This window comes from Papio anubis, unplaced genomic scaffold, assembly GCF_008728515.1.
Source record: "Papio anubis isolate 15944 unplaced genomic scaffold, Panubis1.0 scaffold793, whole genome shotgun sequence".
NCBI classification, from domain to species: domain Eukaryota; kingdom Metazoa; phylum Chordata; class Mammalia; order Primates; family Cercopithecidae; genus Papio; species Papio anubis.
The window spans coordinates 23,747-37,614 of record NW_022168154.1 but is presented as its reverse complement, the minus strand read 5'-3'; the positions used below and the strand labels follow the sequence as shown (position 1 = coordinate 37,614).

Below are 13,868 nucleotides of genomic sequence, written 5' to 3'. Positions count from 1 at the left end.
GGACCAGGTTACCGGCTCTCTGAGAGTGGCTGTGCTGGCTCGGACCAGGTTACCGGCTCTCTGAGAGTGGCTGTGCTGGCTCGGACCAGGCCACTCTGGTGGCTCAGGGAGTTATTCATGGTGCCCCTTTGACATAAAAATACTTGTTTTGAAAAGTTATTTATCACAAAAGTGCTTTTTTCTTGATTTGTGGGTTTACTAATCTTATTTTTAAATAAATATTTAAATGTGTTATTTCTAATTTCTAAATATAGAAACGAATAAACCTTCACTATCTTATTATAAGGAGTCCTGGGATCAAAAGGTTTGGGAATCATTGCCTCCTACTCTGTAACTCAGTGTGTATACACCCTGGGAAAACAGTGTTAATGTAAGTATTCAGTCTAAAAAACATACAGCCCAAAAAAACACACAAAAGTAAAAAAAAATCAAAACCAACAAAGACCTTTGGGAAAATGTCCAAGTAACCTTCAGAGGAGAAAGTACTTACTTCCACAGGGGTAGATTCAGGTATTTCACGCAATATTACTATGCAGCGATTCTGATTTGGCCTTACTTTCTCTCCCTTTTCATCCACTTGGACTAAAGGTAAAGCTATAAAGAGAAGAAAAATCAATGGTAAAACAAAAATATTAAAATGTGATATGCCAGTGGAATGTGTTACATTCTATTACTGTATTACTAAATACGCTAAAGAAACTTACAAATAATGGGCAAACTGTCAAAACTTTTGCTAGTCTAACACAATCCAAAGGTTTTAAACCAATCTCACATGTTAGTTTTCAAAACTAAGGAACACGGACATTTAAAATCCTGCAAGAGCCATGATGTATGTAACACTATGAAACAAAGGTTCTAAACAGCTCAAGCACTAAAAGCAGACAAAAATACAGGGTTAATGGCTTTCTCCTTTCCACAAGTACCTAAAGTGAAATAATCTTGTCTTATAACTTGTTTCTGTGTGCCCTTCCCTGGCTCCCTGATGATCATCTCTTACCTAACAGTCATGCATTGTTTACATTAGGACGCTCATGTGACTGCGGTAATAGACCTAATTCAGATTTTGCCAGTTTTTACATAAATTGTGTTTTGGTGTCACATCTATGAAACTATGCAATGCACAGATTCCAGTTACAGCAAGTAATGATGACAATTAGGGCTCAGAGGTGCCCACTGTCGCAAAGATACAAATTACCAGCATCAAGATGAAAGTGGCAACATCATTACAGGTTCCATCAACAGGAAAAAGGTAACAATGGAATATTATGAAAAAGTTCACGCTAATAAATTACGTGAAACAGAAACATTCCTTAAAAGACATGCCGGGCGCGGTGGCTCAAGCCTGTAATCCCAGCACTTTGGGAGGCCGAGATGGGCGGATCACGAGGTCAGGAGTTCGAGAACATCCTGGCTAACACGGTGAAACCCCGTCTCCACTAAAAATACAAAAAACTAGCCAGGTGAGGTGGCGGCGCCTGTAGTCCCAGCTACTCGGGAGGCTGAGGCAGGAGAATGGCATAAACCCGGGAGGCGGAGCTTGCAGTGAGCTGAGATCCGGCCACTGCCCTCCAGCCTGGGCGACAGAGCGAGACTCCGTCTCAAAAAAAAAAAAAAGAAAAAAGACACAAGCCATGAAAGCTCACTCTACAAGAAAGGTAACTGGGGCATGACTGTAATTTAATTTTTTGTATTTTAATCTGACAAAAGATCATCAAAGACTCATATGCTGAAAACTGCAAAACACTGCCAAGCGAACATTTTAAAGACCTACATAAAGATATAGTCTGTGCCTGTGGGTTGCAAAACTTAACATTGGTAAAACGGGTAAATTCTTCTCGAGTGAATTTACAGAATCACTGCAATCCCAATAAAAACACCAACAGGACTTTTTGAAAAATTGTAATGATGATTCTAAAATTCATATACAAATGCAAAACATTTAGAAGGGCCACAACAAAGCTGGAGGTTCCATACCTACTTTAAGACTTACTATAACATTACAGTGATTAAGACACTGTAGTGTCAGCATCAAATCAGACAAATAATCAAGGGAATAAAACACACATTCCAGAGATCAACACCCATGTGCACGGGCAGTCAATACAACAAGAGCCCAGACATGTGGGGTGCTGCAACAGATACACACAGGATGCATACCCCACACCATGTGCAAACATCAGCACAAAAAAGATCACAGACTCGAATGTTCAAATGTAAAACATAAAAGTAATAAAAGGAAAACTATTAGAACCTTGGACCAAGCAAAGATTTCTTAGGTACAACACCAAAAGCAAGATCCGTAACAGGAAAAAATTAACAAATTGGACTATAAAAAAATTTCTACTTCTGCTTCTCAAAAGACACTGGTAGAACAAAAACACCAGCTGTACACTGAGAGAGCATATTTGTAAATCACGTGATAAGGACTTGTATCCAGAATACCTGTACTACATATTTCAGTGTACACACATACATCATTGACAATGTGACTGTGAGGCAAAGAAGCATCTTTTCAACAAGCGCTGCTAAACCACTCAGCATCCACAGGCAGAACGTTCATCTAGGTGCAGACCTGGCACCACCATTCACAAAAATTAACCCCAAATGGATCATGGACCTAAGTGTAAAATGCAAAACCTTAAGTCCTAGAAAACATAGGAGAAAATCTAGAAGACCTTGGGTCTGACAATAACTTCTTAGACACCACACTAAAGACAAGATCCGAAAAAACTTCATTAACATTTAAAACTTCTGCTTTGTGAAAGGCAATGTCAACAAGATGAGAAGCCATTGACTGATGGAAAATAGTTGCAAAAGACACATCTGACAAAGGATTGTTAACATCAAAATGCACAAAAAACTTAAAAACTCAACAAGAAAATGAACAAGATTAAAAAATGGGCAGAAGACCTGGACAGACACTTCACAAAAGATTTACAGAGGGTGAATCTACATATGGCAAAACGCTTCACATCATATGTCACAGAGAATGCAAATTAAGACATCAACGAGATGTCACTGCATACCTATTAGCACGGCAAAAATAAACAACAATGACACCAACAAATGCTGCCGAGGATGTGGAGCAACAGGAACTCCCATTCACTCCCGACGGGAATGCAAAGTGGTTCATCCACATTGGGAGACAGTTTGATGGTTTCTTACAAAACAAATCATATTCGTAGCATATGATCTGGCAATTGTGCTCCTCCGTATTTATCCAAAGGAGCTAAAAACTTACGCCCATGCGAAATCTGTACACAGATGTTTATAGCAACTTTATTCACAACTGCCAAAACCTGGAAGTAATCAAGACGTCCTTCAGTGGGTAGATGGATAAAGACTCTGTGGGACATCCAGACGATGAACTATTATTCAACACTAAAAAGAAATGACCTATCAAGCCATGAAAAGACATGGAGGAACCTTCAACATATATTGCTAAGTGAAAGAAGCCAATCTGAAAAGGCTACATCCCACAGGATTCCAACCCTAGGACATTCTGGAAAAGGCAAAACTACAGAGGCAGTAAAAAGATCAGTGGCTTCCAGTGATTGGGGGAGGCAGGGATGAACGGGTGGAGCTCAGAGGATGTTTAATTTTTTTTATTATACTTTAAGTTCTAGGGTACATGTGTACAAGGTACAGGTTTGTTATATATGTATACATGTGCCATGTTACATATGTATACATGTGCCATATTGGTTGGTACATATGTATACAGGTGCCATGATGAGTTAATGGGTGCACCCGCTAATTCATCATTTACATTAGGTAGATCTCCTAATGCTAACCCTCCCACCTCCCCCCACCCCACAACAGGCCTTGGTGTCATGTTCCCCTTCCTGTGTCCAAGTGTTCTCATTGTTCAATTCCCACCTATGAGTGAGAACATGCAGTGTTTGGTTTTCTGTCCTTGTGATAGTTTGCTGAGAATGATGGTTTCCAGCTGCATCCATGTCCCTACAAAGGACATAAACTCATCCTTTTTTAAGGCTGCATAGTATTCCATGGTGTATATGTGCCACATTTTCTTAATCCAGTCTATCAATGATGGACATTTGGGTTGGTTCCAAGTCTTTGCTATTTCAATAGTGCCGCAATAAACAGACGTGTGCATGTGTCTTTATAGCAGCATGATTTATAATCCTTTGGGTATATACCCAGTAATGGGATGGCTGGGTCAAATGGTATTTCTAGTTCTAGATCCTTGAGGAATTGCCACACTGTCTTCCACAATATGGTTGAACTAGTTTACAGTCCCACCAACAGTGTAAAAATGTTCCTATTTCTCCACATCCTCTCCAGCACCTGCTGTTTCCTGACTTTTTAATGATCGCCATTCTAACTGGTGTGAGATGGTGTCTCATTGTGGTTTTGATTTGCATTTCTCTGATGGCCAGTGATGATGAGCATTTTTTCATGTGTCTGTTGGCTGCATAAATGTCTTTTGAGAAGTGTCTCTTCATATCCTTTGCCCACTTTCTGATGGGGTTGGTTTTTTACTTGTAAATTTGTTTAAGTTCTTTGTAGATTCTGGGTATTAGCCCTTTGTCAGATGAGTAGATTGCAGAAATTTTCTCCCATTCTGTAGGTTGCCTGTTCAATCTGACAGTAGTTTTTGTTTTTTTTTTTTTCTATGCAGAAGCTCTTTAGTTTAATTAGAACCCATTTGTCAATTTTGGCTTTTGTTGCCATTGCTTTTGGTGTTTTAGACATGAAGTCCTTGCCCATGCCTATGTCCTGAATGGTACTGCCTAGGTCTTCTTCTAGGGTTTTTACGGTTTTAGGTCTAACATTTAAGTCTTTAATCCATCTTGAATTAATTTTTGTATAAGGTGTAAGGAAGGGATCCAGTTTCAGCTTTCTACATATGGCTGGCCAGTTTTCCCAGCACCATTTATTAAACAGGGAATCCTTTTCCCATTTCTTGTTTTTGTCAGGTTTGCCAAAGATCAGATGGTTGTAGATGTGTGGTATTATTTCTGAGGGCTGTGTTCTGTTTCATTGGTCTGTATCTCTGTTTTGGTACCAGTACCATGCTGTTTTGATTACTGTAGTCTTGTAATATAGGTAATATAGTTTGACTTCAGGTAGTATGATGCCTCCAGCTTTGTTCTTTTGGCTTAGGGTTGTTTGCAGATGACATGATTGTATATTTAGAAAATCCCGTCGTCTCAGCCCAAAATCTCCTTAAGCTGATAAGCAACTTCAGCAAAGTCTCAGGATACAAAATCAATGTGCAAAAATCACAAGCATTCTTATACACCAATAACAGACAGAGAGCCAAATCATGAGTGAACTCCCATTCACAACTGCTTCAAAGAGAATAAAATACCTAGGAATCCAACTTACAAGGGATGTGAGAGAGAACTACAAACCACTGATCAATGAAATAAAAGAGGACACAAACAAATGGAAGAACATTCCATGCTCATGGATAGGAAGAATCAATACCATGAAAATGGCCATACTGCCCAAGGTAATTTATAGATTCAATGCCATCCCCATCAAGCTACCGATGACTTTCTTCACAGAATTGAAAAAACTGCTTTAAAGTTCACATGGCTCAGAGAATGTTTAGGTCAGCAAAATTACCCTATATGACACTGTAATGGTAGATACATGTCACTATACAGTTGTCTGAACCCACAGAATATACAATATCAAGTGAACCCTTATGTAAACTGTGGACTGCAGGTGATAATGATGTGTCCGTGTAGGTTTCATCAATTATAACAAATGTTCCTCTACTGGGGAATGTTCATATGGGAAGAGGCCATGCATGTGTGCAGGGGATATAATGGGAGATCTCTGTACTTTGCTCACAATTTTGCTGTGAATCTAAAACTGTTCTAAAAAATAAAGTGTACTGGCCGGGCGCGGTGGCTCACGCCTGTAATTCCAGCACTTTGGGAGGCCAAGGCGGGCGGATCACGAGGTCAGGAGATCGAGACCATCCTGGCTAACACGGTGAAACCCCGTCTCTACTAAAAATACAAAAAATTAGCCGGGCGAGGTGGCGGGTGCCTGTAGTCCCAGCTACTCGGGAGGCTGAGGCAGCAGAATGGCGTGAACCTGGGAGGCAGAGCTTGCAGTGAGTCGAGATCACGCCACTGCACTCCAGCCTGGGCGATAGAGCAAGACTCCGTCTAAAAAAGAAATAAATAAAGTATACTTCTAAAGAAAGGACTCAATTGTTAATAAAACTAATAAAGTATGTGTGGGACATCTAAATAGACACTACTGCAAAGAAGAAAAAAGAAGGCAAATAAGCACATTTAAAAAATGTTCAATTTCATTAATCATTAGAGAAATAGAAGTTAAAACCTCAACAAGATACCACTATATAGTTATTAGAAAACATAAAATTAACCTGATTGCATACCAAGTGTCAGAAGGATATGGGGAAACTGGAGCTCTCATCCCTGCCGTAGTGGCCAACCGTAAAATGGTCCAACCACTTTGGAAACCAGGTGGGCGGTTTCGCAGTTAATCATACACCTGACAACACAATCCAGACATTCCACTTCTGGCTATTTACCCGAGAGACAGGGAAGCACACGGTCACGCAGAGACTTTTACACAAGTGTCCACAGCAATTTGTAGTGGTCAAAACCTGGCAATAACCTAAATGTCTTTAACTGGTAGGTGCATGAACCAACTGGGAATATCCATTTGAAAGAATACTTCCCAGCAAAAAGAAGCAATCACCTACTAATCCAGTCAACAACAAAACAGTTATGCCAGACCAAAGGAAAGTGATATTGCATAATCGACTCCATTTACATCAAATTTGTAAAACTGCACACTAATCTGTAGTGACAGGAAGCAAATCAGTGGTTGCCTGGGGAGGGGTAGAGGAAGCTTGGCGGGGGTGGCTGTGATGGCTGTGTTTGGTATCATGATTGTGGTAGTTTCATGGGTGTATAAATATGTTAAAACTTACCAAATGTACACTTAGAACGCATAATTTATGGTATGTAAATTCTACTTCCATACAGGCAGGGGTGTCACCCTCTGCACGTCACGCCTCACCCAACTCACCTGCCCCCATGACGTGACACTGAATGATGAGCTTCAATCCCATTCATGCTTTCCCACCATCTCCATGCTCATCTGAACCCACAAAAATCCCTGCGCTTCAGCTTTACACACCCCCAAGCTTTATATACATGGTATCACCTTGCACAAATTTGGAAATATGCTTTTATAAACATTATAATTTTAAAATTTATTCTTGTTGGAATATGTAGGCCTAGCTCACTGTAACAGCTCTGGTACTCACTGTGTGAATATAACACAAAGTATTTATTCTGGTGACAAATATTTTAGCATGTCTTTTTAACTAGCAGTTTCAGTTATATTAAGGGTAAAAACAGCACTTGAATCAGACATACTAGGACATGCACTGTATGTTTATTATGACATTAAAAATAATCTAGAAATGTAACTTACACAACTTAACACAAGAGCTGCAGTATTCAAAGTAAAATCATTCAAACGATCTTGAGTTAAATTTTTAAAAAGATAAAATTAAATATTCATCAAGTATCTGCTGTGTGTCTGAGTCTCTGCTAGGTATTTTGGGCACAAGATTTAAACATAAGATGAAGCCAGGCATGGTGGCTCACACCTGTAATCTCAGGACTTCAGGAGACTAAGGCGGGCAGATCACTTGAGGTCAGGAGTTTGAGACCAGCCCTGCCAACGTGGTAAAACCTCGTCTCTACTAAAAATACAAAAAATTAGCTGGGCGTGGTGGTGCATGCTTGTAATGCCCAGCTACTTGGGAGGCCGAGGTAGGAGAACTGCTTCAACACAGGAGGCAGAGGTTGCGGTGAGCTGAGATGGCACCACTGCACTCCAGCCTTGGCGACAGAGTGAGATTCCATCTCAAAAATAAATTCATTCATTCATTCATTCAATTTAAATAAAAAACAAAACAAAACAAAAAAACAAAGTAAGATGAGAACTTTAATCCTGTGGACCTATTTATGACATGTTCATCCTCTTAAGAACTACAACTAATGCAATAACTTGCTAACAATATTCTTATCACACAGGTTCTTACAAAGGCATGTACATCTCTGTCCAAAAATCGAGTGAAAAAAAGACAAAATGAGAAACTAAAGAGCTGAGTGCAAATGGATAAAAGGTAAGTCATAAAGAAGGCAGGAGGAGATGGGACAAAATAGGTGACGAGGCTGCCCTGGATCGCCTATGGGCAGGTGGGCTCTGTTGAGTAACCACACAGAGCAATTTAATATCCTCATGGTCGGTGGAAACCACTTCTTGCCAGTAACAATCAACTGAGAAATCATCCCAGTGGGGCAGCAGCATTTGCAAGGTCTGTCCTAAAAGGAATAACTAAACCTGGAACTCCTAATCATAACCAAAAAGACTTCAGAGTATAAACAGGGACAAGAATGCTGCTGGCCTTTCAAAGATGGGGCCCAATTCAGCTGGCACAGACAACAGCTTCTGTTCTGCATGGTGACACCAGGGAGCACGGCGCCATTCTGGGAGATGGCAGTGCCACTCTCAGAACTCACAGTCAATGGTAATCATGTTTGCCAGTTTCTTCACTGTCTCCAATAATTTAATAACCCACGATATCTGTCTAAAAACAGAGAAATAGAGAACTTGTATTTGTGAAAAGAAAATCCAACTAAGCTCTAAGGTAAGATGCTTACCTTTTTATACTACTGTAAAGTCAAATCCACACAAGAACAAAAACACCTGCATGAACTGTCGCCAGTGCAGTTAAGCCAGGGACAATGTGGAAACCCTTCTATGTGAGTAGAGGCAGTGGACTTAAAGGAGACTTTAAGTCAGGCTTAGCAATGACCAATCACTCAAAACTATGTAGGGGGCATCGTCAACACTTAATGCTTAAACACTGTTTGATGTTGCCAAATTTCAAAGAAACAACTTCACTCACAACATAAGTTTTGTTTTTGTTTTTGTTTTTGAGATGGAGTCTAGCTCTATCGCCAGGCTGGACTGCAATGGTGCGATCTCAGTTCACGGCAACCTCCACCTCCCGGGTTCAAGCGATTTCCCTGCCTCAGCCTCTCAAGTACCTGGGATTACAAGCACGCACCGCCACGCCCAGCTAATTTTTTGTATTTTACTGGAGATGGGATTTCACCATGTTGGCCAAGACAGTCTCAATCTCCTGACCTTGTGATCCTCCCACTTCGACCTCCAAAAGTGCTGGGAATATAGGTGGCCCACACCTGGCCCACAACATAATTTTAAGAAAAACTGCAATAATTATTTCATCAAAACATAAACAGGAAGTTGCAATTTGAAAGAAACACCTTTAGTGGCAAAGCTGTAATTAAAATGTATTTTACTTTAACTATAAATGTTATTTTTATTTTGTTTTTCATGAATGAAAGAGCTATCTTTAAAATTCCCATTAAAAAGATTATTTTCTACTTCATATGGCCCAAAACTTGTTTGAGGTTTCATAATGGATCCAACTGGCATTCCCAGGACTATCAGGCGCTAGTCCAGAATTACTGGACCTGAGCAGAAAGCAATGGAGGCAAGAGAACAATCTGACTTGCCATCAAGGACCTTAATGTTTAATGGCTATAGATTTAAAGGTTCACACTGAGAAGACAAATACTCTAAGGACAAGCATTATTAATTTAAAATTGTCATTTACTTACATCTTAGCACTTCCACAATCAAGTCCACATCAGTGCTGAGCTTCTTGATGTGGTCGAGGTTAGCCACCGTTGTGATTGGCACATACTGGTCACTGTCCATCTGTGATATAAGATACATGTCACTAGCAAGGTTCTCCCTGTTGAAAGAAAACAATCTCCTTTAATCAATATTTCTTTAAAAAGAAGTTTCACCTACTGCAATTCCAGTTTCACAAGAGGCATGAGTGTGGCATGGTATTGCTTTGGAGTTAAATCGGAGCCCAGGACCCATCTGTTATTTGCTGTCTCTCCAGCCTCAGTTAAATTTTTTCAAAATCTCAGTCTTGAAGAGGCAGGGAGTGCAAAAGTAAAAGTATACTGCACTTTCTACAATCAAAATTCATGAGAAGATGGTTATTTTAAAATAAGATGTAATTATTTGTAGCTGTCATTTTTGCCCTAAGAAGTATTTGAGGAGTTTATTAAAAATACATACAATTTTGTTACGCTGGGCACGGTGGCTCATGCCTGGAATCCCAGCACTTTGGGGGGCCAAGGTAGGCAGATCACCCGGGCTCAGAAGTTTAAGACCAGCCTGACCAACATGGTGAAACCCTGTCTCTACCAAAAATACAAAAATTAGCCAAGCATGGTGGCAGGCACCTGTAATTCCAGCTACTTGGGAGGCTCAGGCAGGAGAATCGCTTGAACCCAAGAGGTGGAGGTTACAGTGAGCTGAGATCGCACCATTGCACTCCAGCCTGGGTGACAAGAGTGAAACTCCGTCTCAAAAAAAAAAAAAAAAAAAAATTTAAAGTAAAGAAATCCAGCTGAATGAACAAGAAAGGAAAACATAAAAAGGCCAGGATAACGTCATTCACAAAATTCCTCCTGTAGACTCTGGAACACTCACTAGAGAGCCTATATCCAGCCCTGGCTTCCTGGCAGCCAGAATTAAAAAGGAAACAGTAACTTTACCCACAAAATCCAAAGGTGAGCCACAAATCATCAGCAGTTTGGGCCATGATGAGCTATTTTCTGGTGTTTTAGTCAAAGATCAATGTTTCCTGTGAATTCTCAAGGCATCGTACAATGTAGTAAACAAGGTCCTAAGAAACATTTCAAAACTGAAAACAGTGCTGGGTTCCTGGGGCCTCTGCTCAGTGTCCCTCGGTGAAGGCCCATGACTGCCGATCGAACGGAGGCCATGCAGGAGGAGGCCCTGCTCCACCCTCATCTTGGCCACCTTCCAGTTGTAGCTGATTTTGGCCCCGTGGGGCTACAGAAGGGGGTGAGTGGCAGAGGGCTCACACCTGTGCCCCCTAGGGTGCTCCACTGGTGCCCCAGCACCTCTTGCGTCTGCTGTGTCATGGTGCGGTATGCTCAGACTCCAAACGTGGAGCAGCATGGGCATGGGGAGGAGGCCAGCAGAGCCCCTCACACCTCCGCCTCATACAGCCACAGGCTTCAAGGAGCCCCTAGCAGACACCTGTGTGGAATCCTCAGGGCTCCAGAGAAAACACCTGGAAAATCACCATCGACAGAAAACCTTACACACGGCCAATCGGTTGTTGCCATACTCAGAGAAATTACATCAAACCCAATCCCACCTTCCTTTATGTCCAGTTCTGCCATTGGAACTTTGAAGGTTTTACTGAGAAAAAGGTATTATTCAGGGGGAAAAAAAATGATTAAAAATGAGTGTTATATAAATAAAACAACTTGCTATCTCAGTGTTTGGTGTGTTTTCAGAAACAACATGGCACATTTGTTCTCAAACTTCGGTGTGAAGAGTCTGATTCAGCAGCACAGGGCGGGCCAGGCCCTTCAGACGGCACTCCAGACAGTGACCACCAACACCACGGGGGACCACTGACATGAAGGTTCCATTCCATTCTCAAACGTCAAAAGATTGTTATTACTCAATATTCCACGTCTTAATATTCATATATATGGATATGAGTAGATATTCCTTCATAAAATACCCCATTTGTATATAATTTAACTATTTGCACGAGACTAGAAATATCAGGCATTAGAAAAAAACACCACCAGCCTTACCTAGATAAGCAGAATTCCAATGTTTTTTTAAGTACTTCCCGGGGGTCTTCCTGGCTTTCTGGTTGAGACTCATTTCCTCCTACAGAAAAGTAATAATCAACTTAGGAAAAATGGCTTAAAATTTAGGAAGCAGATAATTCAGTACAGCAGTTCTAGTGCTTTCAACTTACATTCTGACACAACTACATAACTGTATATTGAGTATGAAAAATGCTACTTTACCTATCAAAAAAGTAAATCATGCAAAAAAATGTATTCCTTTATCCCCCAAAACAAAAACAGCACAATTTAGAAAAGTAATCTAAGTCTCATGAGCAGAGTTTAGCACGGGCTTTTTCTACCAGAAATGACAAGTGTAAGTTTAGCTAATGCCTTGTCTCACTGCAAAAAGAATTTTCAAGTAACCTACACAAACACAAACACTAAACAATAATAAAATATAGAGGAAAAAATTAAAACAACAACGACAAAGATAACTGGCAAACAACCAAGGCTGGAGATCATAAACAGACAGGCTCTACAACACTAGACAGTTTCTACAACAGAGGCTTCAATTTGCCTTTCAACTTCCAGAGTAGAAGGAACAAGTGAGAATTGCCGTGTTACAAATTCCTATAAGAGAATGATAAATAAACCAGATCTTCAAGAGAAACAAAAGCTGGATCTAAATCCTGGAAGAAATTTCTGAGAAGATGCCAGAGGGCATGGTGTGTGTGGTCACAGGCAGCACAGGGCCGTGAATCTGAAGCTCTATAAGACAGAGCTGGACTCTGGACACTGCATAAACAGGTATTTTAATAATGTTGAGACAACAGGCACTGAAATGCTAAGAACTAAGTTTTTTCTACATTCCTATACAAATTAGCATGGTACAATCATACATGAGCCATGCTAACACAAGAGACACTTGTATCTTAAAAGTCAAAGTTAAAGACCATGAAAAAACAAAGACAAAGTGGAGGGTTCAGGACAAATAAGAGGGACAGGGAGTTTGTATGGTGTTATACAATGAGCTTAGTAAAAATCCACCCCCATCAGCAAAAAGAAAACAAAACTGCTAAAGCAACCATAACACAAAACCAAACCATGGGACTCAATGAGACTGAAAACTGAAAATTGAAAACACAACCTGATGCCACTGTCCATCTAGACTAAAGTGTCTCCAGGTCACTCATCTAAATTCACACTCCACTCTCCATGTTTGATAGGTGTTTACTAAATATTTCTATGTGCCAGGCACTATGGCAGGCTCTGTGAATTCAGCCTGAATAAGGCAAAGCCTGTGCTCTCGTGAAGCCAACACTCTCGTGGGAGAGGCAGATAACAGACAGTTAACCAGTAACTATATACATCATGTCAGAGAGAAACTGACACTGAGGAAACCACCCAGGATGAGGGGCAGCAAGGCCTGGTGCCGTCCAGACGGGAAGTGCCATGCGATCTGATAGAGGAGGGGTGGGGCACGCAGGAAGGTGGGAAGTGTGTTCTAAGTGGGGAGCCTCAAGCACAGGTGTCCCAAGATGGGGCCTCTCAAGGGGTAGAGTTCAGCAGTAGGAGGCCAGCACAGCTGAGAAGAGGGGTGACAGACACAGTAAGAAATGAGGTCACAGAGGCTGATGTGTGTGTGAGATCAAGGAGGACGTTAGAGGATGTTAGAGTAAACGTCATAGAAAACCAATTCAAGGCTGACATTTTGAAAAGATCTCTGGTTCCATGGTGTAGACAGACTGTGCAGGCACCAGCCGGAAGTTAATGCAATCATTGAGGACAGGGCACTAGGGAGGACTCTCCAAGCGATAGGTGGTGCCGAAGCCACAAGGGAAGGAAGAAAAACAGCCCAGGACTGAACCTGGGACACTCCCACCTTCAGCAGGAGGCAAGTGCATGAGGGCCAAAGGACACAGGTTAACAGCCAGCAAGGTGGGAAGACCATTAGGATACTGTGAAGTTAGGAGCCAAGATAATCACCCACTACAACATGACACAGTAGAGCCAGGTAAGTTAAGAAGTTGGAACTAACTACTAAATCTGGCTGCACCAGGGTCATTAAAGAGCTGGACAAATGCCGCTTAGGACAGCTGTCTACCTGGACTGGACTCCAGAGGGAATGGAAGCAAGAAGATCTGGACTGGACTCCAGAGGGAA

General features: G+C 41.2%; 1 protein-coding gene across 1 annotated transcript in view; it reads right to left on the bottom strand.

Annotated features, from left to right (window-relative positions):
- Positions 1-6: 6 nt before the first annotated feature.
- Positions 7-13,868, bottom strand: part of LOC116268661 — a 37,602-nt gene continuing 23,740 nt past the window's right edge. Inside the window, exons 4-6 of the mRNA XM_031662597.1 lie at positions 11,724-11,802; positions 9,684-9,820; positions 7-594 (exon numbers count right to left, since the gene is read on the bottom strand). Coding sequence (XP_031518457.1) covers positions 314-594; positions 9,684-9,820; positions 11,724-11,802 — 497 coding nt within the window. The 3' untranslated portion in view covers positions 7-313. The remainder of the gene's footprint in view (positions 595-9,683; positions 9,821-11,723; positions 11,803-13,868) is intronic.